Consider the following 26,393-nt stretch of genomic DNA (forward strand, 5'->3'; position numbering starts at 1 on the left):
ACGGATCATTTTTTGTATCCGGGTAGCTGCGTGGACCAGTTACGTCACAGAACGCCCGTCATTACAGAGTTAAAACGCTTCGTTCTCGTAGCCGAAGCACACAATGCCAGCAAAACCGGCGCGAAACGATTAGAAAACATAAGAACTTTAATAGTAGTATAGGTTTAAAAACCGTTACAGTGCCCCTTTAAGATTCATATCTGGCGCATGTTGCGGCCTCGCGTTTCTGCCTAACGGACCTGGTAGTGCTGTAATAGCCCTGATCCTCAGCGTCAGCAAACAAATATACAGTTCCGTCTTTCTTATAGTCAAAGCACACGCCTCTGCTCGTTGTTTTCCTTTTATCCGTAAAAATGAAGTCTTTACCGGTCAGCACAACGTCAATACCTATAAGTGGCGTACGTTTGGTATCCACAACTAAGACATGGACGCAATGCTTGTCGTACCATGGCCTGTCACAATTCCACCAACTAAAATGAGATGCGTTATATGTCCAGACAAGAGCTCCGTCGACTTCTCGTACAACACCAAAACCTTCTTGAATCCAGATGCCAAGCGATTCGTTGAAATACCAGGCCCCAATTTTATCGCCAGGAGAGGCTAGGAGATCCGGATTCAGAGTCAGCTGCAATTCTACCTGTTTCTTAAGAGGAATTTTGCTGCCTGACAAAGCGTCTGTCAGAACTATTTCTGCCAGAGCTAAACTGTCCAGATTAACTTGGTTTTGTGTTGTGTTTTCTGGTAAAGCAATAAGATCTGGGACGCCTACTAAACTAGCGGTTGGATCGATGCCGGTGAAGGAAAGCAGCACTGTGCCATTCTCTGACATGTCTAAAGCATCCGACGGGAATAACAGTTTGTAAGAAAGGCTCTGAGCCCCACTTCCGCTGCCAATGTTACTGCTGGGATTTAATGAGACAGTAAAATTGGTTGATTTTGGAGAGTACAAGATAGAAACCGGATCTTGACGCTTAATCAGATATAGAGTGAAAAGATTTTCTAGACATATGCTTAGTACTATGAAAAATTTGTAGAGTGCGTGTTTACCTACATCAGGTACTGGCTGAGTGGCAAGAGAATTAGATGCATAGCCTTCGAGATTAACAACAATAACTAGGTTGCGCTGCCTAGGCACTCTAAACGAAACCGAGGAATTTCCCGAAAGAGACGCATTCTTTTGCAATGGAATCGTCCCATTCGTTTCGTTTGAGGAAACAATAACTGTGACTGAAAATCCAGACAAGTACTCAGACGTTTCAGCGTCAGCGGCGCGTACGACGACAATGTCACTGGTTTCTAAAAGAGAAAAACTAGATCTAGATCAGAAAAATTGACATAAAGGATACTGTTGGTCAGACAAGTCTCGCCATTTCCATCCAGACCTTCAGGACAACGACCGCACTCAAACGTTCCGTTTCCTGTATCATTACAAGAAACTCCTGGGAAGCATGGTGACAAGTCGCATCCAAACGCTATTACTACAGGCAAAAACAAGAGAGATAATAACGATGTATCCTAAAAATTGAATGTAATACAATTTTCGCAAAACTGGCCGCTATATAATTTTGAGCACAGGCAACATACACCATTCGTAGCGTTGCAAGAGAAGTCGTTGAAAATGCACCTGCCGTTATTTTTACACGGCGACGGATAGCAAGGATCTGTGAAAACGATTTACTGGTTTCAATAATTTTTAATGTACGTTTACTTGCAGTTCTTCTTATTGTAACTGAAACAAGAGCATTGGAATTAGCGTTTAGTGAAGAAGAGACTGAGCGGTCATGCTGGTACAGGCAGTTTGTCGAGAAGGACTTTAATTTGCCCGCTGCCCAGAGGGAAGCTGTTCTAATCAAGCAATGGCAGTCATTGCACGATTTTCTGAATAGAAAGGTCCTCGTAGAAATATAAAAAAGATGTTATTAAATATCTTTTACTGATAAGTAGCATTGTTGACATTGAATTTGGTAATCTTTTGCATAAGAATTGGTTGATTTGTAAATGAGCAACTAAAGCGACTAAAACGTCCAGTGCACAAACTTTTTTAAAATTTACTAAGTAGTAAGGCTTTGAATTCCAGCCGAGAAAACGTCTCTAGAAAAAAAATTAAGAGAGTAGAACTGGGTGACCCTGGCTCGCGCAGAATCACTATATGCATGTATATTTCCTACAAAAACGGCTAATTATCTCGCCTGCAGGAAAAAACTAGCGTTAAGCCATTCTTCATTAATTATTTTCACAATCTGTGGTTATTTTCATATTACCCAGAAGGAAACGCTTGAAGAAAGCAGTCTTGGCCAATAACTAAGCTGCAACTCACAATAAAAAACTGGCCGGTAATGATACGAGAGATCATACGTACCTTTTGCTGTGCGCTTGAAGGGCAGCTACAGCACCGGAAGATAAGAAACAACTATCGAATTGTCTGTGGCGCAAGGAAAAGCTATAAATAATATAAGGATGTAAAGATGCTACATAATGGCTTTCCGGTTTCTTTGTTGATCCGCCTCTTCCGTGCGCCAGGTCGTTCGATCCACACATGTTGCAATAGCCCCAGCTTGCGGTCGCCTAAGCGATACAAAGGTACATTTTTTGATCAGTGGTTCGGCGGGCAGCAGGCTAACGCTTCAAGATTTATGACAGTTCCTTCAAACGAGCAAACAACGAGAGAACTTCCGCAAGCACATTCGTCGCTGCAGGTTGCTCGACACGCCAGGTAGAATAGTACAAGGCCCGGAACTAGCAAGAGCTGCACAAGCATCCCTTGAGTGACACGAAACTGCGGTTGAAATGATGATCCGCGGTCTGGCGTGCAGCTTTAGCTATCACTTTCTTCCCGCTGTGTAAACTGGACAATACGATGCCTAGACAATGTCTAGACGTAGGATAGATTCCAGACAACTTCCACGTACGACCACTTTGTGAGCGCCACATCATTGTAACCGACCTAATGTGAAAAGTACCCTTGAGCCACATTATGTGAAGAACAACGAAAGAACCACTTACAGCGTCTGAAATCGGGTGATTCAATCAATACTCATGACATACATTGCCCGTTTACTGTCACTGCCAAGTAGGTAACCACCTTCTGCTCGCTCGCGATCTGCTTCGCCATTATTCTGCATCGAATGGCTCAACATCTAAGCCTTCCTGTGGTCGTTACGTACGACGCGAGGTTCGAGGTGGAAGGCTTACTTGGACTGTTTTTTCATAGTAGCGTCTAGTAGACGTTCATTCACGAAGTCGTTCCTCTGACTCCTGCACGGGTACATTGAGTTAATGTACTGGTGTTTATTATCCCTCTCTCTACAATCCGTGCTCTGACGAAAGCGCAGAGCAACAAGTTCTTATCCCGCGCATCGGCCACGCCCCCTTATCGTTGAACGCTCGATTTCTCCGAGTCCGAAGCGTCGCTTGCAAAAGCAACGATTCTGAGCATTATTTAGACATTTCGTAACCTCTTTGAGTTGCCTAGAAGGCTAGACAGCCTTTCTAAAGCCGTTTTTTCAACACCTAGGTGACTTTGTGAAGTTTTCCTGACCGTTCTGCAAGCTTTCGCAGCTACACAGCGCATTCTAACTGTAGGCTATAGACGTAAAGTGCAACTGTCTCACCGATAAACGTAATTGAGACGATTTTGTAGATAGCATGCTTGAAAATCCTCTCGATCTTGACTATTGTGAATCGCATATGATTTTGAATGAAATAGTTGCACTTTGACGTTCATATTCTACGGTTCGATGTTTTCGAAAGCCGGCAGAACGGTCAGGAAATCGCCTGTTGAAAAAAACGGACTTTAGGGATGCGTCGCTTGTAAAAAGCAATACAGAGGCTAATTTTCTGTCGTACCCAAATAGTCACTGCGGCGAAATCACGTGAAATGCTGCTCTTTTCAAGACATGAAACCTCTTGAGGGAGCCCTTACTAGAGCTTGCATCAATGCATGAAGCACGCACCGGTGTGCCAATACCTGAGAGAAAATTGAACGGCCGAAAATTGAAAACAGTGATCTGCGCACAACGTTTGGCTACAGTTGGCAAATTTGGGTGCCAAGCATGCCCAAAATGCTATAAACGATGCGATTTGCCAGGAATTGCTTTCTGAACATGCGCTTTCGAAAAAAACCGGCTCGAAACTTCCTATTAGCGTTCGTTGCTTCGATGACAGCCTCTGGAGTCAGCAAATGCTCGATAATTTGCAAAAAGAGCGATCCAAATGAAGCAGAACTTCGCCGGGAAGATTTTAATGCCTCGTTGAGTAGTAAAAAGATTCGGAGAGGACTCGAGGCTGCCCAAAAAGGGCCCAAACGGGGCCCCAAAAGAGGAGCGCAGGTTAGCGATAGACTGCGAGCATGCGCGTGCTTCTCATTTTGTATGAGCGTGGGCGGGGTCTACGACACAATAACATAACATACAGCACTAAAAACAAGCAAAAACCAAACAAGTGTTTGAGACATGCAAAAGCGGACGATACTTCTAGAACACCAGCGATACAGTACAAATACAGCATGCTGCAGTTTCTGCAAATTAGCTACACTCTATCCGGTGCTGAACCCCCCTCTTTCAACTTCGTGATTGGTTCAACAGTATACTCTCCTGTGACAGGACACGAATTGCCACCAGAAGAGCAAACGTTAGCAACGCAATCTATTTCAGGAACACACAACCCTATATGTGTTTCAGTTAGAACGCGTACTTCAAAGTATAAGCAGAGCACATTACCGTTCCTTTGCTGAGCATAAAAGCTAAAGCCAGCTTCGAGAAGCGGAACCATCGAATTTTTGCGTGCTCCAGGAAATACAATAGTCAGCGTGTCGTTAGACTGCCACAAACCAAAGTGGGGCAACTCATTCACGATCGACGGAGTAAAATGAAGAATTTGGGCCAATTCCTTTTCTCGAGCCACCGGCGGTAAGTTGGTCTCATCTGAAAATCGAATGCAAATATAAGATCCATGCTGGCCAAGACGCCCATTTCCGGTATGAACATCTGCAACTTCCAACTGTTTAGAAAACATCTATTACGGTAAATGCCAATAATCAGTAACAAAACGCGATCTTTTATCGTGTTTGTACCTTATATTCGGAATATTTCTCTGCCGATCGCCGTGTTCTCAGCTTGGTGGTAACGCACTGATTTCCCTCCGGATTTACAACTATTTCAGGTGCGTGATCGTTAGTTGATCTTAGATTGATTTTCACTCTCAGTTCCGTTGTAGCAGAAGGCGTTCCCGTGTCATAAAATCGAATCACAACCTATTTACGCCTCAAGCTCAGAACAGAATACTCTGCACTCGGTGAGCAAATTACATAGCGCTTGATGGGATAGTTTGAGTTGGGAAGAAAGAGAGTGGGTTCGTCTTCTTGGCTAAAATAAAGAACTTGCCTTACCAGTTCCGTAAGAACCTAAAAAATGACCACATAATGTTTCACCACATAGTCTCTGACGGAGCTTTACAGCAATTGATGCATTTCCTTCGAATATTAGCTTCTTCGATACTTCAGTGTTTTCGAATGTCATCTACAAAATTGTTTAGCCGAAACATCATTTATTTTCCTTTTACACTTACTTTGAGATTGGCTGGAACGTTTTGAACAATAAATATAAATTCGCCTTCATCAACGTAACCGGAAGGAACAGTTCTGCACAACGAAAGTTACAATTAGCATTTACAGTAATGCCATTTCTACTCTAGGTCACAAATATTACATCAGTTCAAATGATACTTTTCTCAGCCTATGATTTTCATTATCCGAGACCGAAAGCCGATGAGGGTCCGGAATAACGTATGCTCCACGAAGCTGTCCTTCACGAAACGTTATCGATAAACTGCTTGCGTCCAAGTTGACGTCAATTCCGTCGTTCACATTTTTAACAACTATAATTATCATTGCTGTTTCAGATGTCTCTCCTCCACTGTCGGTAACGTTGCAGCGAAATCGACGATCTCCAGCAGTGACCTCCTCCTTATTGTTGAAGTACTCGACAGAACGTATTATGTTCAAATAGTAATCGGTTTCGGCCAGTCCGTTTGCAAGCACGACAAACGTTTCTGCATTTCTCTGAGATATTTCGTACGAGACATTGTCTTCTTGGGCAAGACCAGAGTCTATGCGTAAACCCTCAAAACTGCCGTCCAATGCGCCATCCATATGACATTGAAGTCTACTCATTTTTGTGCTGTCAACATCAATCAATGTTGTCGTGTTGGGAGCAATAAATTTTGGATGACTGTCCTCGGCAAAAACAATTTGATTAGAGCCTGAGAAATTTTCTGGAAAGAAACGCAGAACTGGAGCGTCGTTGATCGGTATAACGTCAACCTAAAGTGAAGTGACAATGTTAACTACCCATGTGCACAGTATAGGATGACTTACGGTTGAGGTGAGACTGTTCGACCACATTTCACCGTCGAACACTTTGACAGTGAACACTCTGTCGAATGAGTTTATAGAAACTTTAGCAAAACTTTCTAAAATCGAACCTGCTTGCTGACGATAAATTGAATGGCTTTGTCTCAGGGTTATAGAATTGAATACTATCCAGGTACGATTCATAGAATGATGCACTAGCGTTGCCTGTAACATTCTGAAGAAGTAATAAAACTAATTAATTTAAAGTATTCTTCTTTGAAAGAAACTTACGATCATAAGTGCGTTCTGTGTTTGCTCAAGGTCAACGTCAACTTGACCAACGTTAGAATTTGGCAAAATTATTTCTCCGGATAAGTCAACGTTTTGATCATCAGAAACAATAATTTGTATTAAAGCCCTGAAATAAACAATCATCTATAGCTATATGCGATTTATCTGACTTATCTAGCTTACATAGTAAGGAAATCGCTGTCCGGATCCAAGATGCGACCGCCCTCGAAAACGTTGACCGGTGGTTCATATTGACGGTATTGGATTATAGAAGTGTTCGCCTCATGCGGAAACGTTAGCGATGGACGATCATTGATGTTCACAAGATCGACCCTGTTTGACATGAATTAAAGGAGAACACTCTTAGAGTGCATCTAATGAATACTTGACTGAAGTTGACGCTTCGTGAATTCCATCTGAAACGGTACAGCTGATTCTGCGGTATAGAGAAGGGAAAATTTCTCCCCCGTGAAAATAGTAGAGCGAATTTAGGCAATCTGCATAATCTTCTGGAGCTGCTTTTCCTCTTATCCACAAATCACCAGTGTCATTCTTGCGCTACATATCAAAAAGTACTTAGTTATTATTAGAGCGAAGTGATGCATACCGAGATGTTCAATGCTCTGCAGTTATTGGCAAAAATATACTCCTTATTTGCATCAAAACTGCTGCTTGGAGCAGATACTATCACGCAGTGGGCAAACTCAAGTTTGTGGCTACAAACAAAGATTATTAGTAGAATTTATATGCATGTACCGTTCGTAGAGTAGGTACTAAGAAGACTCTTTCATACAAATAAAACGAAATAAATCTATACAAGAGACTAAGTACTGCAGAGGTATCACCGCATACATGACTGAGACTTTATGAAAAATTTACCTCGGATTACATGCATGCCTCAGATATACGGTACAGAAGATACTGTAATTGGATATGAAGCAACTGACTTACAATAAAACATTGTCGGCATCGGAAATTGTCAAGTTGTATTGAAACACGTTTACACTGCGATGATCCCCTTCTGAAAATTGCAAAGGTATGTCTACAAAAACAACGTTTGATTTATTACGCACACATTCATGATATTTAATACAATTAGGCAACCTTTGTTATTGAAAATAATCGGCGCATTTTCGTTTTGTCCTATATGCTGAATAGCTACAGAAATTGCAGGTGACGTCTCTTTGTATACGTCGGTCACAATCAGCGACACATTTCTAAAATTTGAATATCAGCGTGTGTGCTACATGCACTTACAGGTGTAGTGACGTACCTAATTAAGTAGTCCGAAGGATTTTGATGAACATACGCAAGTGTTGAAAGAAAAATATTCAAATCAAGACTTTCGGTTCGAGAGAACGTGTAGACCAGAGTGCTGCAAAGAAATCGTGTTTATCGTAATATAGACATAGGGCAGCGCGGTCTATACTCATCTCCCAATGAAGCAACGTTATTAGATGGCCTGCCATTAGACAAGAGCTCCTGTTCCGAAACCCTTCCTAAATTTAGAGCTGCACTTCTCGCCTCGGTTATCTAATGAAGATGCAAACAATCGTCAGTTGCAAGAAAGAAGAAGAGCTACAACGATAACATACGCTTTCGATGTCCGAATGAATGTTTACAACACCCGAAAGCGTCACTTGCACAGATTCCCAGCCCTAAATTCAACCCTAATCAATTAAACTATGCAAAAAATAAATTCTACTGGATTACGTTATTTCCTAAATCCCCAGTAACGAATTTGTGCGGATTAGGTATTAGCCATAGAATCGTATTTGGAGCGGAATATTGCAATGTGATATCTTGCAGAAAATTGGGTGGACCGAAGTGAAGAACTTGGACTGAACAAAACACTAATAAAAAGAAAATAAACTCTCCAGCGTTCTTCTCTTTTTCTTATGCAACGCTTACGTTTGCACCGAGGAAAGGGCAAATCCCATAATCCTCCCTCTAAGCAAGTAAGCTCTGTCTCTCCGCACGCAGTTAGATTTTTCTTGCAACCGAAAATGGATTTGGTTCCTGAAGTTCTGACGCTGACGTTGCCCATAAATGATGCATCAGGCAACGGACAAATGCCTAATAAATTAAAGCAAAAATTACCATTTGGAGAAATAAATGACCGTAAACTAAAGTGCTACTTTACACATACTGTATAGTTGCACGACCAAGAACTCTTTATAAACTACCAATAACTCTAAATAGAATATTCTACGTAAATGAGTACTCACATGTTAGATTGCTTCCTGTCCAAATAGCGCTATCAGTGCACTCGCGCCACTTTTCGCCCACAAAAACACCATTTTCATAACAGGGATGGGTAGCAGTTGTACCTCTGTAATGAATGGTGTCACTGTATTTTATGGCATAAAAACCGTGTGGCTTCTCCAACAAAGAACATCCAAGGCAGTCATTGAAATTGACGGGAGACGGTGAACTCCAGCGGCTATTTACGTGATAGAATATTTCTCCATGGCTAACGTTATTATCAACGAGTTTTCCAGTGGCAAGAATGATATGAATGCTTCCGTTTGTGACGTAGTCGATATTTTGTCGAATTATAAATATCATTTCGCCGTTTACTGTCGTAGCATTGAAATCGAGAATCGTCGTGTCGTTTGCAATTATCGTCGGTTCTCCATAAAATGACGCTTTGCGTTTCTGAACTTGTAGAGATTCGTCTCTCAAACTGAAGAAGGCTGTGACGATATCAGAATTGCACATCGTCCCGTTTACGCTGAGTCCAATGCCTATCCAGAAGTCTCCAACACTTCTTTTTATTTCTGTTGTTAGCACAGATTTGTTCGGATTGTACGACCATCTTGCTGTCATAGTAACAGAATAGCTACCAGCCTCGCTTCCTTCCATATCGCAGCTACGCCCTAAATGCAAATAACAATAGTGAATATTTTACCACTGTCTAAAACTTTCTAAATACATGTAGTATTGGCAATAGTTTGGCTTATGTTGCACAACTCGCCATAGTATCCGTTGAAACAACTGCACACAAACCCACGTTCGTTTGAAGTGCAATCTCCATGAACACATGGATCAATGGCACAATAATTAAAGCCAATAATAACTTGTGCAATAGCTGAAGTGGCGTTTTCATCATCCGTTGCCGCGCATTCGATCACCCGATTACCGGGTGTCAGAAGGCTCTGATCGTTGTGAAAGTAGTAAATAGACATAACGGCGGACCTGTAGTTTCTGACGGATGCCAGCCCGTTAATTATTAAAGTAACAGTGTCTGACTCAGAGCGGTTGAGGTCAACGCTGAGGTTGTAGAGAGTTGTAAGAGTCTCGTTTACTCCAATGATTTCGAGAACGCCATCTGTCGCATTTTGAAGAAGACAGGTAAACTGTCTCAAATTCGTGCCGTCGACATCTTCCAGTGTCGTCGTATTTGGAAACACCATGAGTGGTAAGCCTTTTCGAAACGTTGCAAAAGAAACCAGGGATTCAGAAGTAGGAAAAGCATAAGGATTAGATTCGGGGTTAAACTGAAGAATGGGAGCATCATTAACAGAAATAACAGTAACCTATAGAACAAACGTTATACCGAGAGACATCTAGACCGAACACAAAGCCAAACCATTGTTTGAATGAAGTTAGAAGATAATTCGTTGTCAAAAACTTGAAGTGTAAACAACCTTATGTAAAAGACAGTTGAGCAAGATAAATCATATACCATAGTTTATTAGGCTCCAACCTGTCTTCAGAGGTAAGTCTGAAAGGTTTTTCAACGCTGCTTTGAAACAGTAACCCGCGAACGAAAGATTGATATTCTTCTGAAGTTGCGTTCCCGGTCACATTCTTCCAAATAGACGTATATACGTTAAACTAGAATTGTACACGCGCGAAAATTTTATACCCATTCAACATCTCCATCGCTTTCGACCATGATGATTTCTAGTTTGGATGATTCAGTAGAAAAAACGACGCTGTCGTTCCTTTCGTTTTGCTGTGCGTTCATGTGCAGCCCCAGTGCTTTTACATGAGCTCTATTAATTAATAACGTATAGCACCAATAACATGAACTGCGATCCCTACTTTTGAATAAAACTGTCTTCATCCGATATTACAAGTGACTCAAATACGGCCACCGGATCACCGTACTGAACGTAGGTCTTGGACAGTTCTGTTGCATTTCCGTTAATTGTTAGCGATGGAGGGTCGTTTACATTGAAAAGATTGATTCTATACAAACGCAGATCAATTCTATTAGCCGCTATAACAAATCTAGATTCTACCTGATGGTTGCAATTCCAACGTGTATTCCGTCGGAAAGAGAACACGTGACGTCTCGCCGAATTAGGGGAGAAACTTCTCCAAGGAATTCATATTCAATCGAATTAAAACAGCGCTCATAAGCCTTGCTATTATTGGAGCCAGTTATTGTAAACGTGCCGTTGACAGTGTGATACTAAAGACGATGGGTGAGAATAAGTATTGATTGTATGATGAATCACATTACGTTTGTAGTGAAATAAGGACAATCAGCGCGTAGAATGTCTCTTTCTGGTAAATACGAAGATTCTTGAACTGCAGTTAAACTGCAAAATCCGGTCGGAAACTTTAAACTGAGAAGCAAAGTAAAGCAAGCATTCCAATAAATTATTTCTGAAACAACTCACGTATCGTGATCGGCATCATGAATTTCAAGCCGTTTCTGAAAAAGAATTATTGAGCCTTCGCCTTCCGTATAATTGATAGCTTGGTCTAGTCATTTCAAGATATATTACAGACGAAAATTGGTCCTATAGCTGTGCTTTTTCTTACTGCTGGGAGATAGCACTGGGCTGTTGTCGTTTATCGCAGAATGCTGTACCGTAATGTGTATTTTTGATGACTCTCGGTCGTAAATGTCGACAGCAAAAACAGTCAGATTTCTTTTAAAAAGGAACGTGAAATGCACAGATAAAGTCAGTGTCTACGGTGTTTGGCTCACCTTTCAAAGTAGTCAGTTGGACTGATATCTTTGTAGGCAAGAGTAAACAGAAGAGCCGAAATATTGAGTTCACCCGATCGAGAGAAGTTATACACTACACGACTGTAAACATGCTGCAATTAATCAACACATATTCTAAAGATTGCATTCGGCTTACTCAAATTGAATTAGAACAGACGAAGAAATCCCATGTCCACTGCGTAGAAAATCGGCTTCACTAACTCGAGATGAATTGTATGCAAGTTGCTTCTCATGCACAATCTACATCGATAAATGTCATAAGCATAACGTACGTGTCCTAGTAATACTGTATACCTCTTCATCAATAGAGCTGGAGTTTCTTATTCCCTTCAAACAAACAATTACACTTTTCCAACCCTAAAGAATGTGATTAAAAATCGTAAAAAAGACTAGACTTTCTCTACCTTGTCTCCAAGCTTTCCTGTGTTCAATACGATAGACTCCGGAAATAGCCAGAGTACCGATCCTGCTGTCGTATACTGAAGGTCAATTGACATATCACTATCCACAGTAATGTTCTGAACGTCGCAAAACACTAATAGTAACGCATAAAACAAAAATGCGGCCAAAGGTTATAACGAACAATTTCATGGTCTTACGTTTGCAGTCGGGATACGGATAATTCCATTCGCCATCGGCTTGACACGTCAGTAGATTTTCCCCGCATACTTCAAACCCATCTTCACAATGAAAGGTAACGTTGCTACCCAAAATTAAGTCAGATCCTTGGGCAAACGCAATGTTCACAAAACCGTTTGCCGGCATTACAGGATCTCCGCACCGCTCTTGATAAAAAAAAACACAATTACAATTCGCTGCGGACGCTTGCTAGACACTTACTGATGTTGCACAACTCGCCAAAGTATCCGCTAGAGCAATTGCACACAAACCCACGTTCGTTTGATGTGCAAACTCCATGAACACATGGATTCAAGTCGCAGTAATTAAAACCAATAGTCACCTGTGCAATAGCGGAAGTGGCGTTTTCATCATCCGTTGCTGCGCATTCGATCACCCGATTACCGGGTGTCAAAACGCTCTGATTGTTGTGAAAGTAGTATATGGACATAACGGCGGACTTGTAGTTTCTGACGGATGCCAGTCCGCTAATTATTAAAGTGACAGTGTCTGACTCAGTGCGGTCGATGTCAACGTTGAGATTGTAGAGAGTCGTAAGCGTCTCGTTTACTCCGATGATTTCGAGAACGCCATCTGTTGCATTTTGAAGAAGACAGGTAAACTGTCTCAAATTCGTGCTGTCGACATCTTCCAGTGTTGTCGTATTTGGAAACACCAAAAGTGGTGAGCCTTTTCGGAACGTCGCAAAAGACGCCAGTGATTCAGAAGTAGGCAAAGCAAAAGGGTCAGCGTCGGGGTTGAACTGAAGAATGGGAGCATCATTAACAGAAATAACAGTAACCTATATTAAACACGTTATACATCGACATCTAGACCGAACACGAAGCCAAACCATTGTTTGAATGACGTTAGAAGATAATTCGTTGTCAAAAACTTGAAGTGTAAACAACCTTATGTAAAAGACAGTTGAGCAAGATAAATCATATACCATAGTTCATTAGGCTCCAACCTGTCTTCAGAGGTAAGTCTGAAAGGTTTTTCATCGCTGCTTTGAAACAGTAACCCGCGAACGAAAGATTGATATTCTTCTATAGTTGCATTGCCAGTCACATTCTTTCCAAATAGACGTATATACGTTACACTAGAATTGTACACGCGCGAAAATTTCTTACCCATTCAACATCTCCATCGCTTTCGACCATGACGATTTCTAGTTTGGATGATTCAGTAGAAAAAACGACGCTGTCGTTCCTTTCGTTTTGTTGTGCGTTCATGTGCAGCCCCAGTGCTTTTACATGAGCTCTATTAATTAATAACGAATAGCACCAATAACATGAACTGCGATCCCTACTTTTGAATAAAACTGTCTTCATCCGATATTACAAGTGACTCAAATACGGCCACCGGATCACCGTACTGAACGTAGGTCTTGGACAGTTCTGTTGCATTTCCGTTAATTGTTAGCGATGGAGGGTCGTTTACATTGAAAAGATTGATTCTATACAAACGCAGATCAATTCTATTAGCCGCTATAACAAATCTAGATTCTACCTGATGGTTGCAATTCCAACGTGTATTCCGTCGGAAAGAGAACACGTGACGTCTCGCCGAATTAGGGGAGAAACTTCTCCAAGGAATTCATATTCAATCGAATTAAAACAGCGCTCATAAGCTTTGCTATTATTGGAGCCAGTTATTGTAAACGTGCCGTTGACAGTGTGATACTAAAGACGATGGGTGAGAATAAGTATTGATTGTATCACGAATCACATTACGTTTGTAGTGAAATAAGGACAATCAGCGCGTAGAATGTCTCTTTCTGGTAAATACGAAGATTCTTGAACTGCAGTTAAACTGCAAAATCCGGTCGGAAACTTTAAACTGAGAAGCAAAGTAAAGCAAGCATTCCAATAAATTATTTCCGAAGCAACTCACGTATCGTGATCGGCATCATGAATTTCAAGCTGTTTTTGAAAAAGAATTATTGAGCCTTCGCCTTCCGTATAATTGATTGCTTGGTCTAGTCATTTCAAGATATATTAGAAAAAGAAAATTTCTAGCTGTGCTGTTCTTACAGCTGGGAGACAGCACTGGGCTGTTGTCGTTTATCGCAGAATGCTGTACCGTAATGTGTATTTTTGATGACTCTCGGTTGTAAATGTCGACAGCAAAAACAGTCAGATTTCTTATAAGAAACGTGGCATGCACAGATAAAGAGTCTCTGATGTTTGGCTCACCTTTCAAAGTAGTCAGTTGGACTGATATCTTTGTAGGCAAGAGTAAGCAGAAGAGCCGAAATATTGAGTTCACCCGATCGAGAGAAGTTATACACTACACGACTGTAAACATGCAATTAATCAACACATATTCTAAAGATTGCATTCGGCTTACTCAAATTGAATTAGAACAGACGAAGAAATCCCATGTCCACTGCGTAGAAAATCGGCTTCACTAACTCGAGATGAATTGTATGCAAGTTGCTTCTCATGCACAATCTACATCGATAAATATCGTAAGCATAACGTACCGTACGTGTCCTAGTAATACTGTATACCTCTTCATCAATAGAGCTGGAGTTTCGTATTCCCTTCAAACAAACAATTACACTTTTCCAACCCTAAAGAATGTGATTAAAAATCGTAAAAAAGACTAGACTTTCTCTACCTTGTCTCCAAGCTTTCCTGTGTTCAATACGATAGACTCCGGAAATAGCCAGAGTACCGATCCTGCTGTCGTATACTGAAGGTCAATTGACATATCACTATCCACAGTAATGTTCTGTACGTCGCAAAACACTAATAGTGACGCATAAAATAAAAATGCGGCCAAAGGTTATAACGAACAATTTCATGGTCTTACGTTTGCAGTCGGGATACGGATAATTCCATTCGCCATCGGCTTGACACGTCAGTAGATTTTCCCCGCATACTTCAAACCCATCTTCACAATGAAAGGTAACGTTGCTACCCAAAATTAAGTCAGATCCTTGAGCAAACGCAATGTTCACAAAACCGTTTACCGGCACTACAGGATCTCCGCACCGCTCTTGATAAAAACACAGTTACAATTCGCTGCGGACGCTTGCTAGACACTTACTGATGTTGCACAACTCGCCAAAGTATCCGCTAGAGCAATTGCACACAAACCCACGTTCGTTTGATGTGCAAACTCCATGAACACACGGATTCAAGTCACAGTAATTAAAACCAATAGTCACTTGTGCAATAGCTGAAGTGGCGTTTTCATCATCCGTTGCTGCGCATTCGATCACCCGATTACCGGGTGTCAGAACGCTCTGATTGTTGTGAAAGTAGTATATAGACATAACGGCGGACTTATAATTTCTGACTGATGCCAAACCACCCATTATTAAAGAAACAGTGTGTGACTCAGTGCGGTTGATGTCAACGCTGAGGTCGTAAAGAGTTGTAAGCGTCTCGTTTACTCCGATGATTTCGAGAACGCCATCTGTTGCATTTCGAAGAAGACAGGTAAACTGGTTTAAATTGATGCTATCAACATCTTCTAATGTAGTCGTATTTGGAAACACCAAGAGTGGTAAGCCTTTTCGAAACGTTGCAAAAGACACCAATGATTCAGAAATAGGTAAAGCATAAGGATCAGCTTCGGGGTTGAACTGAAGAATGGGAGCATCATTAACAGGAATCACAATAATCTACAAACAAATACGTGTTTTACACCGATACATCAGACCAAAGACAAAATCCAAACCGTTGTTTGAATGACGTTCGAAGCTAATTCGTCGTCGAAAACTTGAAGTGCAAACAACCTTATGTAAAAGACAGTCGAACAAGGTAGTAGATCATGTATCCCTTATTAAACTACTACCTGTTGTCAGACGTAAGTCTGAAAGGCTGTTCATTGCTGCTTTGAAACAGTAGACCACGGACGAAAGCTTGATATTCTTCTTTAGTTGCGTTTCCAGTCACATTCTTTTATTTCAAATAAATTTACACTGAAATTGCATACGCGTGAAATCGTCTTACCCATTCTAGCTCTCCATCGCTTTCGGTCATGATGATTTCTAGGTTAGATGATTGGGTAGAAAAAATGACGCTATCGTTCCTCTCATTTTGTTGTGCGCTCCTGTGCAGCCCCAGCGCTTTTACACGAGCTCTATTAATAACGTATAGCGTCAATAACGAGAAATAACGTGAACTGCGTCTCTTACTTTTGAATAAAACTGTCTTCATCTGATATTACAAGAGACTCAAATACTGCCACCGGATCACCGTACTGAACATAGGTCTTGGATATTTCTGTTGCATTTCCATCAATTGTCAAAGATGGAGGGTCGTTTACATTGAAGAGATTGATTCTACATAAACGTAGCACAATTATATTGTACTGCTCTAAAATCTAAGTATTAGATTCTACCTGATGGTTGTAATTCCAATGTGTATTCCGTCAGAAAGAGAACACTGAACGTCTCGCCGAATTAGAGGGAAAACTTCTCCAAGGAAATCATATTGAATCGTATTAAAACATTGCTCATACGCTTGGCTATTATTAGAGCCAGTTATTGTCAAGGTTCCATTGACAGTATAATACTAAAGAAGTTGGGTGAAAATCAGAATTGTATTATTTAATTAGGGTACATGTCAACATTACGTTTGTCGTGAAATAAGGACAATCAGCGCGCAGAATGTCTCTTTCCGGTAAATACGAAGAATCGTCGACTGCAGTCAAACTGCAAAATCCGTTTGGAAACTCTAGACTGATGAGCAAATAAACTAAAATTCCAAACTCTTTTAGTTGCCGTTTACGTCTCGTGATCGGCGTCAAAAATGTCAAGAGGCTTTTGAAACAGAGTTATTGGGCCTTCGCCTTCCGTAAAATTGATCGCTTGGTCTAGCCATTTTGAAAACATTACAGGAGAAAATTCGTTGTAGCGTCTTTCTTACGATTGGGAGTTAGCACTGGACTGTTGTCGTTTATTGCAGAATGTTGTACAGTAATGTGTACTTTTGATGATTTTCGGTCGTAAATGTCAATAGCAAAAACAGTCAAATTTCTTCTCAAAAAAAGAAGAAGTGAAATACAGGTGCACCGTCATCTATGTCTTGCTCACCTTTCAAGATAGTCAGTTGGACTGGTATCTTTGTAAGCAAGAGTAAAAAGAAAAGCCGAGATGTTGAGCTTGCCGTATCGATTGAAGGTATATATTACTCGACTGCAAGAATCAATATAAAGAAGAACTCTAAATATCGTACTTTTCTTACTCAAACTGAAACGAAACCGACGAAGAATTGGCATGTCCGCTGGGTGAAAAATCCGCTTCACTGACTCGGGATGAATTGATGGCAAGTTGTTTATCATGCACAATCTATATCAATACGTATCAGAGCCTTAAGCTATTCTGTGTCAACTATACCTCTTCATCACTAGAGCTGGAGTTTCTTATTCCCTTCAAGCAAACGATAACACTTTTCCAACCCTAAACAGAAACGGTCAAAAAATTAGAAAAAAACAATTTTCTCCACCTCGTCTCCAAGTTTTCTTGTGTCCAATACGATTGACTGTGGAAATAGCCAGAGTACCGATCCTGCTGTCGTATACTGAAGGTCAATTGGCATATCACTATCCACAGTAATGTTTTGCACGTTGCAAAACACTAATCGTAAGTAAAAAGGAAAAAATGCAATCAAACCTAATAATGAACTATCTCAGGATCTTACGTTTGCAGTCTGGATATGGATAATCCCATTCGCCATCGGCTTGACAGATCAGCCGATTTTTCCCACAAACCGCAAGCCCATCCTCACAACGAAAGGTAACGTTGCTACCCAAAATTAGGTCAGACCCTTGGACAAACGCAATGTTTGCAAAACCGTTTGCCGGCACCACAGGATCTTCGCACGGTTCTGGACAAAAAGAACATAATTATAATTCGTCGACGCTGCAGACACCGACTAGTCACTTACTAAGGCATCGAGGCTCAGCTCCTGTCCAAATTCCACCCACGCATTGCCTCGATTGATTGCCTAACAACAAGTGAGTACCGTTGCAAGAGTACGTGGCAATCACTCCGTCAGATAGAAAATTGTCACTGTATTCAATCGGATGAGAATTGACTATACTTTCCAAATCCGAGCATCCGAGGCAACGCGTCTGGAAGTCGATTATCGTTGGCGACGAGAACTTGTAACTGAATTGAAAGTCTGAGCTGCTTGCATTGTGTAGGCCACTAGAGAAGACGAAGAATGCGTCTTCAACGAGAAAATTCTCAACGTCCTGCAAGTTCGAACTGCTGAGGTTGCGTGTTATCACCACGTGCATTGTGCCGTTAATAATCCACCCTTCTGCCTTGAAAACTTTCGAATGATTCAAATAAACTGTCGATGTCCTATCGATTGACGAGACTTCGTCTCGTACGTGAAGAGACCCATCAGACTGATCAAAGTAGACTATTGACCAGTCAACCAACGCTCTGTCTGACGTATTGGTACTTAAACCAAAGCCTATCCAATGAGATTCGTTTCCAATGATCGGTCGTTTGACTTCGACTGTCAACGATTGTTCTGCAAAGTTGTATAGCCAACGAGATTCAAGGCAGGAGGATGGTACACTTGGCTTGTTGCATCCGTACATGCTGCAGTCATTCCCTACAAAAATAATTAGAGACTTCATAAAGAAAGCAATTGATTAGACAATTTTTATTACATTTCAAAGAAGGCTTCTCAATTTCGCACAAATCGCCTTCGAATTCATCTGAGCAATTGCAGTAGAATCCATTTCCATCCAAGATGCATGTACCGTTGTTGATACAAGGATTAGACACGCAGTAGTTGAGATCGATTTCGCAAAGAGAGCCGTTGAAACCGAAATTGCATAGACACTCGAATTCACCGGAGCCCGGCTGACTGCCTTCTTTCAAGACACATCGGCCGTTGGAGGTACAGGGACAGTCGACGAGACGAATTTCGGGAGAGTATGACGAGCTCGTTCCGTTGCATTCGTCGACGGCAATAAAGGAAACGTTGTACGTTTCATTGCGGCTTGCATTGTGCGGTATAAACCACGTCCAAAGCCCATCACCGGAAAGGTCAAAAGCGTTTCCGCCGAAATCGACAACTTCGAACTGCACGGAACGATTCTCGGGATCGTTCGCCGACAAGTTGAACTGAAATTCGTATCCCCGTAGCAATGACAACGTGCCAGGTGACGTGATCGTCGGATTTTCGTTATCTATAAAAGAATTATTATATAGCATCGATTGCAGGCCAACGTGCCGACGGCCTCGAGGTTGTGTCAAGAAGAAATTTTCGTAATACTGTATACCAAAATTTAAGCTCGCTAATTTACTCAAGGATCGTCATCGCGTCCGGCTACGACGCTACGCGGAACAGCGCTATTCCAAACCTATTCTTTCGCTGAAACCCGTTTCATTAACTTGAGGCAAGCACTGCTGGCACCAATCAAGTGGATTCGCTTCCCTGTCTGCGAAGCAGTGGCCTCGAATCAAACACGTATTATTCTGCGAGATATTATAAGTAAGCGAATATTTCTTCCAACTTTTGAATTCACCTTTCTGACGCAACTCCCCGCTTCTGGACAGTCGTAGCACACGGAATCAAAAGACGAATACGCCAGTGCGTCGCTGAACACTCTGCCGTCAACCGTAACGCGGACTGAAAGGTGATCCACCGGCTCCGTTTCAACTTCAACGGATTCTTCTGGCTGCACCCTGGAAGGCGGCAATGCGCAAGTCACTTCGTAAATACTTTGAAATTGCGAAAGGACTTGAAATTCTTCCCCTGTTTCCTGAATTCAAAAGAACATTACACACACACAAAACGATCTTTTTGGCATAGGCGTACCTGTCGTTCTACTATGCAAGACAAATTTTCGTTGTTCAAGAAGCCCTCTCCTACTACAAAAGCCGTACGACATGGTTTCAACCTTCGATCGCACACGCCGTCGTTTGTGAACGTAATGAGACTGGGCGCGGCGTTAGAGTCAATGGAACAGTCTGGGCCGGTGAAGTTGGCTTGACATATGCACGTCGAATTGACGCATTGGCCGCGATTGCTGCAATCTCGTGGACACACAGATGACGCGATTATCGATGGCAGAGACGGCTGAACAAGAAAAAATTGACTTGCGTCCACTGACGTGTCATTCGTAATTGTTATGTTGGGTTTCCAGTAGTCCACGTCGTCGGCCAAACTTTCCTCGCACTGCTGCAGAACCGAATCCAAATACGCACTTGCAGTAGACAAGTCGTCGGACAACTAGAAACGAAGATTATTACTGCATGGGACCTGAATGAGCGAGAAATTGCCGCGTGGACTTACTTTGATGTCCTCGACGCAAGATTCAATGGTATCGTTGGAAATTGCATCGATAACGCCGTCTTCTATGCACGCTTTTGCAACAGGCGATGCTGTCAAAACACGGTTACATTCGTCTATAGCCGCTCTTTTAGTTATGTTGCTCGGCGTCGGGAATTGAAATACAGGTGGCAAAGCCGTTGGATCGAACACGAACTCGTAGTCGTCATCAACGTCGTCTTCGTCGGTCGGTACGTCGTCTGGTCCGGCAACGGCACGCTTGCTTCGCAGATCTTGGCCAACTTCGGTCCATTGGTTGCCAGCAAAAGCTTTCGGTTGGATGAGAAGAGACGGTAAATTTGGGCAAGTAAGCCTCCCCTGCGCAAGTGTTCCGTCTGGTTCTGTACAAGAGCAAAATCTTCCTGTCGTAGGATTGTTCTCTTCGTCCGTGTTTTCGGTATTAGTTATCGCTTGAACGACATTGGAGCTAAACAAGTTTTCAGTTTCTGGTACCCTGTGCACAAGAAATAAAAATTATCAAACCACTCAAGCCGAATGCGAACCTCCACGAGTCAACAAAGGCATCTTTCGCGATCGATCCTGGATTCTTCGTATACGTCACGTCATTTCGACCTATCATATCGTCGTTGCGATCCCCGTTATTGTTTCCGCAAAATCCCTCTGTTTTCTCGTCGTCGTCTTCTGCCACGCGAACATAGACGCTCATTCCCCAATAGCTGGCGACAAGTTTGACCGCGGCACCCGATGGAAGTTGAACCTGACAAAATGATACTTCATCGGGAGGAATCAAAAGTACGACAGTGCGATAACTATTACATGTTTTCAACGCACTCGTCGCGTGGCCATTTGATAACCCATGCAGCGGTCTACTACCATGCAGTAGCTTTACAGAATGTTTTTCGCACCTTATACTCTGTTCCTGAAGGATTTTTGTAGACTCCGAAGCCTGTTTGTAATGGACCAGAGCTGTGCTTTCGAACTCTTGGAGGTATGTTGCGAATTCTTGTCTGAGGGTCTCGCTGTTGCCAAAAGCATTGATCAACCGATATGACGTCGTTGCCCTCTCGTATAGCCACACCACAGTGACAGCTCACAGTGGTGTATGAATGACGACAGGTCCAAATTCTTGACTGAATCTATGCAAAACAATTTCTTACTGCTAGCAACAAAAAGCATTGCATGTCTATAGCGTAAGAAACATTCAATAGCGATGCTGAGGTCCAAATAATTAAAAAAATTAGTGCAAAATTGCAAGAAGCCAATTCTTCTTTAATAAAGCAGCTTCTCTGAATCCTAACTCTAACAAGCCATACCTCTAAGACTCCCATTGTTCGCTCTGGACTTTCGTTTCTCACAAGCCAAAAATCCCCAACGCCATAATAATGATAATAACTTAATTGAATTGAACAAATGATTACAAAATACACGTTTAACGCGGACTAGCTCTTACTCTCCATCAAAAGTGGTAAAATGAGGATCTCCCGTTCCACGGCAATATGCAGCCCTTACATTGCGTGAGGTAACCTATAAAAGCAAAGACAAAGATTAAAGATTACCAGAACAACGCTTAAGCATTAGAGTGGTAGCGCGAATAACTATAAGAACGTTAATGATTGGTATGTGCACATTTCTTCTAAACCGGTTGCTTCTGCTCGTTTTGTGCTAGAATCGTACTCTGATAGATTTTGTCTCTAGCTGAAGCCATTCAAATGGTGTCTTCTTGGCAGCAATATCCTGAAGAACAATGCTTTTGTCCACTTCGATGAAGTGATCTTGTTGACCGTCTTCAACTTGATCTCGGACGCCAGCAATTTCAAAAGTTTGAGGAGTATTCCAATTATCTTTCTCGAAACGAATTCCACAGACAGATGAAAGAATTTCGTCTTGGGCCAAAAATTGCCGGTTTCCTATAGCGATATCTAAATGACAAGTAGTGGAGCCTTCACAAACCACTGGCACAGTCGGCTTGACAACAATTTTATATTGGTTAACCGGATCATTTTCGCTGATTATTAATGTCAGAGGGTCTACCTAAATAAAATGATTCAACATTCATTGGAGCTATTATTCAATTAGCACTAGTGCTTCTTACTGATAATCCAGCAAAAAATGCAGAGCTTCTTAGCTCAGGAGAGAAAGTAACTTGATCTTTGAATCTAGCTTTAACAATGCAGACAAGCTGCAAGATCAATATGAAAGTATTAATTAAAATCAAGAAATTTGAACGTACGTGAAAACCAATTTGAACAGAATTCAGAGGGGCATTCGGTGCTATTTCAAATATATCACGCAATGAAACCTCAGCTAGCGTTGCGTCTTCAATGACAGACGTCGTTGCTTCGACGCCGTCTTTCTCCCATGTAATGGAATAATGAACATTTTCGTCGGGACCAAAGATCTGACATTGAAATACGACTTCGTCGTGAATTGGCGTTACTTCTCTAGACGCGGGCGTAAGAAGGGGCTTCTGCTGTAATGTTGGATAGGCATCTATATCAATTGATTTTATTAGTACGCCTCCCATGCAATGATGCGTCAGAACAGCATACCAACGCACTGCTCTCCTTGAACAATCTGATTCGTGGCGCAGCTTGGTGCACCTTGCAAAATAAATTAAAGAGGAACGGTAAAGAATTTCTAGTGCATTCCAACGGTTATACTTGAGCAATAAGCGATGGAGCAGGCTATGGGGACAGTTAGATAGTAGATGGTCTCTTCGCCGCACAACCGAGCGCAAACGTCTTGAGAAAAGAAGCAACAATCAATAAAGTTGATGCATCCTTTGAGTTTCTTCGTTTCTCCGGCAACCGTCGGCGGATCGTCTGTAAGACTTATAGGAGCAGTGGTGCCGCAGCGACCGACGTCGACGCACTGATCGACACCGCCAACAGGATTTCGCACAGGAATGGTAAACGTATTTCCGTCATCGTCGATGAAGCGATACCATCCCTCCGTAAGGTCCGTATCGCAGATTTCCTCCCCGGAAACGACTGCCGTGTCTACTCCTCTATTCAGGACTTTCGGAATCGTTGGTATGTCGTCAACTACAAAAGCAAAAAGACAGACACATTTCTACATTGGTCTTGAATAGATAACGTCAGTGTGTACGGTAAAAAGTTTTGTTAGTGTATCTCAATTAATAGCGCCGTTAGAGAGAAAGTTTCGAACTTAATGGAATAGGCCAATTCTAGTAAACTCACGTGTCTGGCAAGGATCGTCAGTTGGACAGTCAAACGAAGACGTTGTCGCAAAACAAACTGCAAAAAACAACGACAATTGACTATTGGCCTTAAGCGATTGCTACAACGAAGTCAAAGTGCTGGGTGCCTAAGTATTGATCAACTCCAGTTTGCCTACAAGACCAAACAAACGAATCGTGGTCTTTTCAATGTATTTTTAGAAATGGTGCAGATGCACGACCAATACTGTATAGTCCGTAAATAGCGCCCAACGTTCGGCCCAATGGATGCAGTGCAAAAGACCGGGTTCTGCGTGTGTATTGCGAGCACGACAGGAAGACAAGGGAAGTCACCAACGTTGCTGGGTGCTACGTTGCCATGCAAAGCGGAAATCCGCCTTTTTGCATCGTGGAGATCTCCTCCGTGCACGTTCGTGTCCTTGACCCCTCACGGAGTCTCTAGAAGTGAGCAAGTTTGAACTGGGTCTGTCGAAAAGCCTAATGCACGATACAATGATAGGTATCTTTAGCCAAAATAATGTCGGCACATAAAGACTCCTACGTTAGAGCAAGAGTAGGAGATGCACCTTCTATTATGGATAACCGAGCGAGCACTTACGTCGAGAGTTACTGTTTTTAGGTCATCGCTATGAAATTGAGCTGCAAGTGCGCTATACGTACCGTAGACAAGAAGAAAAGTGGATAGCATGCCGATTTATCCACGAATTTGCGTCAGGAATTGACGGTGCGCTGAAACAATGAGCCTTTACCGTCGTGTCTGGAGGCTATGTCTGCTTCAGATCCTTGGCTAATCTGATATAGCACGTAAGCAGATGCAGAAATTAAGAAAATTGAAATTTAGTGAAACAGAAAGCGGACCTCACATCCTGAGAAACACGGAAGTGTGGCAAACGTCCGGGTGTAGCAAAGGTCTCGTAAAGTAGCGTATTTTTAGAGCCCGTGCTTTTGTGATGCAGTCACGTACAATAGCAAACTTAGGATGGCTTCACCAAATGCCAACCTAAAAATCAAAACGCGTGACCATATACGTATTTAGGGGCTAGGGCTAGAACACTCTTACGAGCACGCCGCCACAGGGTAGCAATGTGTATGGCAGATGTCATGCATTACATTTGGCACCGTGTCTTACCTTAGCATCCTGCATTCCGAATCTGCATCTGCCACTGACTTGCAGGAAGCACACTCGACAGGAAACGCAAAGCTAACCTATGCAATGCAACCAGTAAAGCGAATTCGCGTGAGGCTGTCCGTACGTGTTTCGGAACGATCACATTTTCGCGAGTGCTTTTCAGAGAGAGAGAGAACGACTCTTGCGAGAATTCAGCGCTCACAGACCATAATTGATGGGGCTTCCTTGAATTCTTCGAGCAAGTGCCCGCGGCCTTACATCTAACGTTTCGTTTGTATTTATTCATAACCGAACTTCGCTCCCCACCGTGGGCTCCTGCGTATCTTTCCGCGCGTGCCACGGCATATCCGCCTTCTTTCTATAAGCACGCTATAACAAGTTTACTTCCAAGGATTCCGAGTTGCACTCACCCGCGAAATTGTGACCGCGAACCGAGCCTCGATGCGTTGACGTGACAAGGTTCCTCGCGCATGGCGATGATTGCTTTTTGGCGTGCATTGATCATAATTTTAGTCGGCGATTGGATTGCGATTCCCTGTACGGCGTACGCCTTTGACAACGTCGCCTTTGTCTTCCCAGGGGGGGTTGATCGTTAGCGCACTAGGCAGCCACGCCCTTTCTAAAAGTTCGTTTTTCTGCGCTTCACGATTCTTTCTGTGCCACCTAAACATAATGGTAAGTTTCTTTGGCCAATAGAAATGGTTCAAGATTAATTCCAATGCTTGCGTGCGCTTTTTGCGGGACTTCGTCGTCCGTGTCTAAAACAGCTCTGTGACCTTCGTTGCGTTTTGCTATGAGATTTTGGTCCATCGCAATCTTTGCTTTAGGCTTCCATAAGGCCTGCCATAGCTCGTGGCGCCGAATTTGCTCTGTCCTTTACGAACATTCGGTCCGCTTTAGGCGATGGCCTCAGCAAATGCTCTAAGCCGTGTTCGTTAGGCCAGCCCTGAGTGAGAGTGTCGCAGAGAGCTTAAGATCTTCCTCCTGCATCCAGGGCTTCCAAGCAAATTGTCTCTTTCTAAGTTCTTTGACGGGGCGTGGTACGTCTCGAAGCTGCCTTGTAGCGCTTTCCGCAGTTTGACGCCGTTGTTTGGAAGACAGGGTGAAGCCGGTAGGCGTTAGTTCTACGCGATTACGCTTCATCCGCGCGACTCTAGCGGCAACCTGAGCTTCGATAGATGCCATATCGCCTACATTCTGTATGAAAAATGCAAAAGGAAAGGCGCCACGAGTCACGGCGTAAAGCGTCATGGTATAACGAAGCTGAATTCTCACGGAGATCTAAAAGCTTCAATGGAAATCGCGAGAACGGAGGCGTTTTTGCGGTTGGTTGTGTTCGATAGCAGACAAGTCTGTGGCCGACATCAGTGGCCACCTTGTCGACAACGATCACATACACGCACTAAAAATAATAGGCGACTGCGGAAAAACGTTCGCTTTTGGACGAGGTTACCGAAGCCTAGTGCGCTAACGATCAACCCCCCCTGTTGTCTTCCGCTAATCTCAATACCGTGCGCTAACAGCTTTTCGTCCGCAAGGTAGAGCTGCTCGACATTGCAGCA

General features: G+C 42.6%; 2 protein-coding genes across 3 annotated transcripts; both read right to left on the bottom strand.

Moving 5' to 3' along the window:
• Positions 1 to 187: 187 nt before the first annotated feature.
• On the bottom strand, positions 188 to 4,348 carry LOC136184389 (uncharacterized). The gene is made up of 16 exons (XM_065971281.1): positions 3,968 to 4,348; positions 3,847 to 3,921; positions 3,612 to 3,774; positions 3,193 to 3,558; positions 3,004 to 3,143; positions 2,622 to 2,944; positions 2,485 to 2,565; positions 2,360 to 2,422; positions 2,262 to 2,306; positions 2,053 to 2,091; positions 1,935 to 2,006; positions 1,709 to 1,878; positions 1,536 to 1,661; positions 1,347 to 1,478; positions 1,048 to 1,296; positions 188 to 999 (listed from the first exon to the last, which is right to left on the bottom strand). Exons 6-16 carry the CDS (start codon positions 2,756 to 2,758, stop codon positions 188 to 190), a joined length of 1,926 nt encoding a protein of 641 aa, XP_065827353.1. The 5' UTR covers positions 2,759 to 2,944; positions 3,004 to 3,143; positions 3,193 to 3,558; positions 3,612 to 3,774; positions 3,847 to 3,921; positions 3,968 to 4,348.
• Positions 4,349 to 4,355: 7 nt separating this feature from the next.
• Positions 4,356 to 25,382, bottom strand: LOC136185382 (uncharacterized). 2 transcript variants are annotated; one of them, XM_065972498.1, is made up of 85 exons: positions 25,242 to 25,382; positions 25,138 to 25,189; positions 24,956 to 25,091; positions 24,832 to 24,903; positions 24,561 to 24,702; positions 24,363 to 24,494; positions 23,704 to 23,760; positions 23,164 to 23,547; positions 23,053 to 23,103; positions 22,734 to 22,993; positions 22,596 to 22,682; positions 22,178 to 22,534; positions 21,954 to 22,027; positions 21,817 to 21,895; positions 21,409 to 21,639; positions 21,046 to 21,260; positions 20,507 to 20,996; positions 20,030 to 20,443; positions 19,737 to 19,973; positions 19,572 to 19,686; positions 18,873 to 19,397; positions 18,134 to 18,814; positions 17,888 to 18,073; positions 17,693 to 17,823; positions 17,584 to 17,646; positions 17,432 to 17,535; positions 17,281 to 17,382; positions 17,114 to 17,223; positions 16,976 to 17,060; positions 16,821 to 16,926; positions 16,587 to 16,759; positions 16,381 to 16,527; positions 16,196 to 16,325; positions 16,038 to 16,141; positions 15,921 to 15,978; positions 15,285 to 15,864; positions 15,048 to 15,233; positions 14,853 to 14,983; positions 14,743 to 14,805; positions 14,580 to 14,683; positions 14,426 to 14,527; positions 14,264 to 14,373; positions 14,124 to 14,208; positions 13,964 to 14,069; positions 13,740 to 13,912; positions 13,540 to 13,686; positions 13,361 to 13,490; positions 13,198 to 13,301; positions 13,081 to 13,138; positions 12,450 to 13,029; positions 12,209 to 12,394; positions 12,014 to 12,144; positions 11,904 to 11,966; positions 11,746 to 11,849; positions 11,589 to 11,690; positions 11,420 to 11,529; positions 11,275 to 11,359; positions 11,115 to 11,220; positions 10,891 to 11,063; positions 10,691 to 10,837; positions 10,512 to 10,641; positions 10,350 to 10,453; positions 10,233 to 10,290; positions 9,576 to 10,179; positions 8,869 to 9,519; positions 8,552 to 8,716; positions 8,354 to 8,493; positions 8,236 to 8,298; positions 8,070 to 8,173; positions 7,914 to 8,015; positions 7,745 to 7,857; positions 7,592 to 7,682; positions 7,248 to 7,356; positions 7,026 to 7,198; positions 6,824 to 6,973; positions 6,641 to 6,767; positions 6,481 to 6,584; positions 6,374 to 6,431; positions 5,706 to 6,319; positions 5,566 to 5,638; positions 5,454 to 5,516; positions 5,306 to 5,401; positions 5,072 to 5,251; positions 4,719 to 5,013; positions 4,356 to 4,664 (listed from the first exon to the last, which is right to left on the bottom strand). In XM_065972498.1, exons 6-85 carry the CDS (start codon positions 24,388 to 24,390, stop codon positions 4,528 to 4,530), a joined length of 14,154 nt encoding a protein of 4,717 aa, XP_065828570.1. In that variant the 5' UTR covers positions 24,391 to 24,494; positions 24,561 to 24,702; positions 24,832 to 24,903; positions 24,956 to 25,091; positions 25,138 to 25,189; positions 25,242 to 25,382; the 3' UTR covers positions 4,356 to 4,527. The 2 variants fall into 2 exon arrangements, with proteins under 2 accessions (XP_065828570.1, XP_065828569.1); XM_065972497.1 differs by having other exon boundaries at positions 24,832 to 24,908.
• Positions 25,383 to 26,393: the final 1,011 nt, after the last annotated feature.

Source organism: Oscarella lobularis, chromosome 3, assembly GCF_947507565.1.
Source record: "Oscarella lobularis chromosome 3, ooOscLobu1.1, whole genome shotgun sequence".
Taxonomy (NCBI): Eukaryota; Metazoa; Porifera; class Homoscleromorpha; order Homosclerophorida; family Oscarellidae; genus Oscarella; species Oscarella lobularis.

Bases quoted from the DNA above. Each gene is read 5' to 3' on its own strand.
- LOC136184389 (XM_065971281.1), bottom strand. From the start codon at position 2,758: ATGCTTGTGCAGCTCTTGCTAGTTCCGGGCCTTGTACTATTCTACCTG. The intron at 2,423-2,484 runs GAAAGCCATTAT...CTTGCGCCACAG, and splicing joins GCGGATCAACAAAGAAACCG to ACAATTCGATAGTTGTTTCT. The intron at 1,662-1,708 runs GTAAACGTACAT...TCGTTTTCACAG, and splicing joins TACAATAAGAAGAACTGCAA to ATCCTTGCTATCCGTCGCCG.
- LOC136185382 (XM_065972498.1), bottom strand. From the start codon at position 24,390: ATGCTATCCACTTTTCTTCTTGTCTACG. The intron at 20,444-20,506 runs GTAAGTCCACGC...CTTCGTTTCTAG, and splicing joins CTTGCGTCGAGGACATCAAA to TTGTCCGACGACTTGTCTAC. The intron at 19,398-19,571 runs GTTTGGAATAGC...ATTCTTTTATAG, and splicing joins GGGTTTCAGCGAAAGAATAG to ATAACGAAAATCCGACGATC.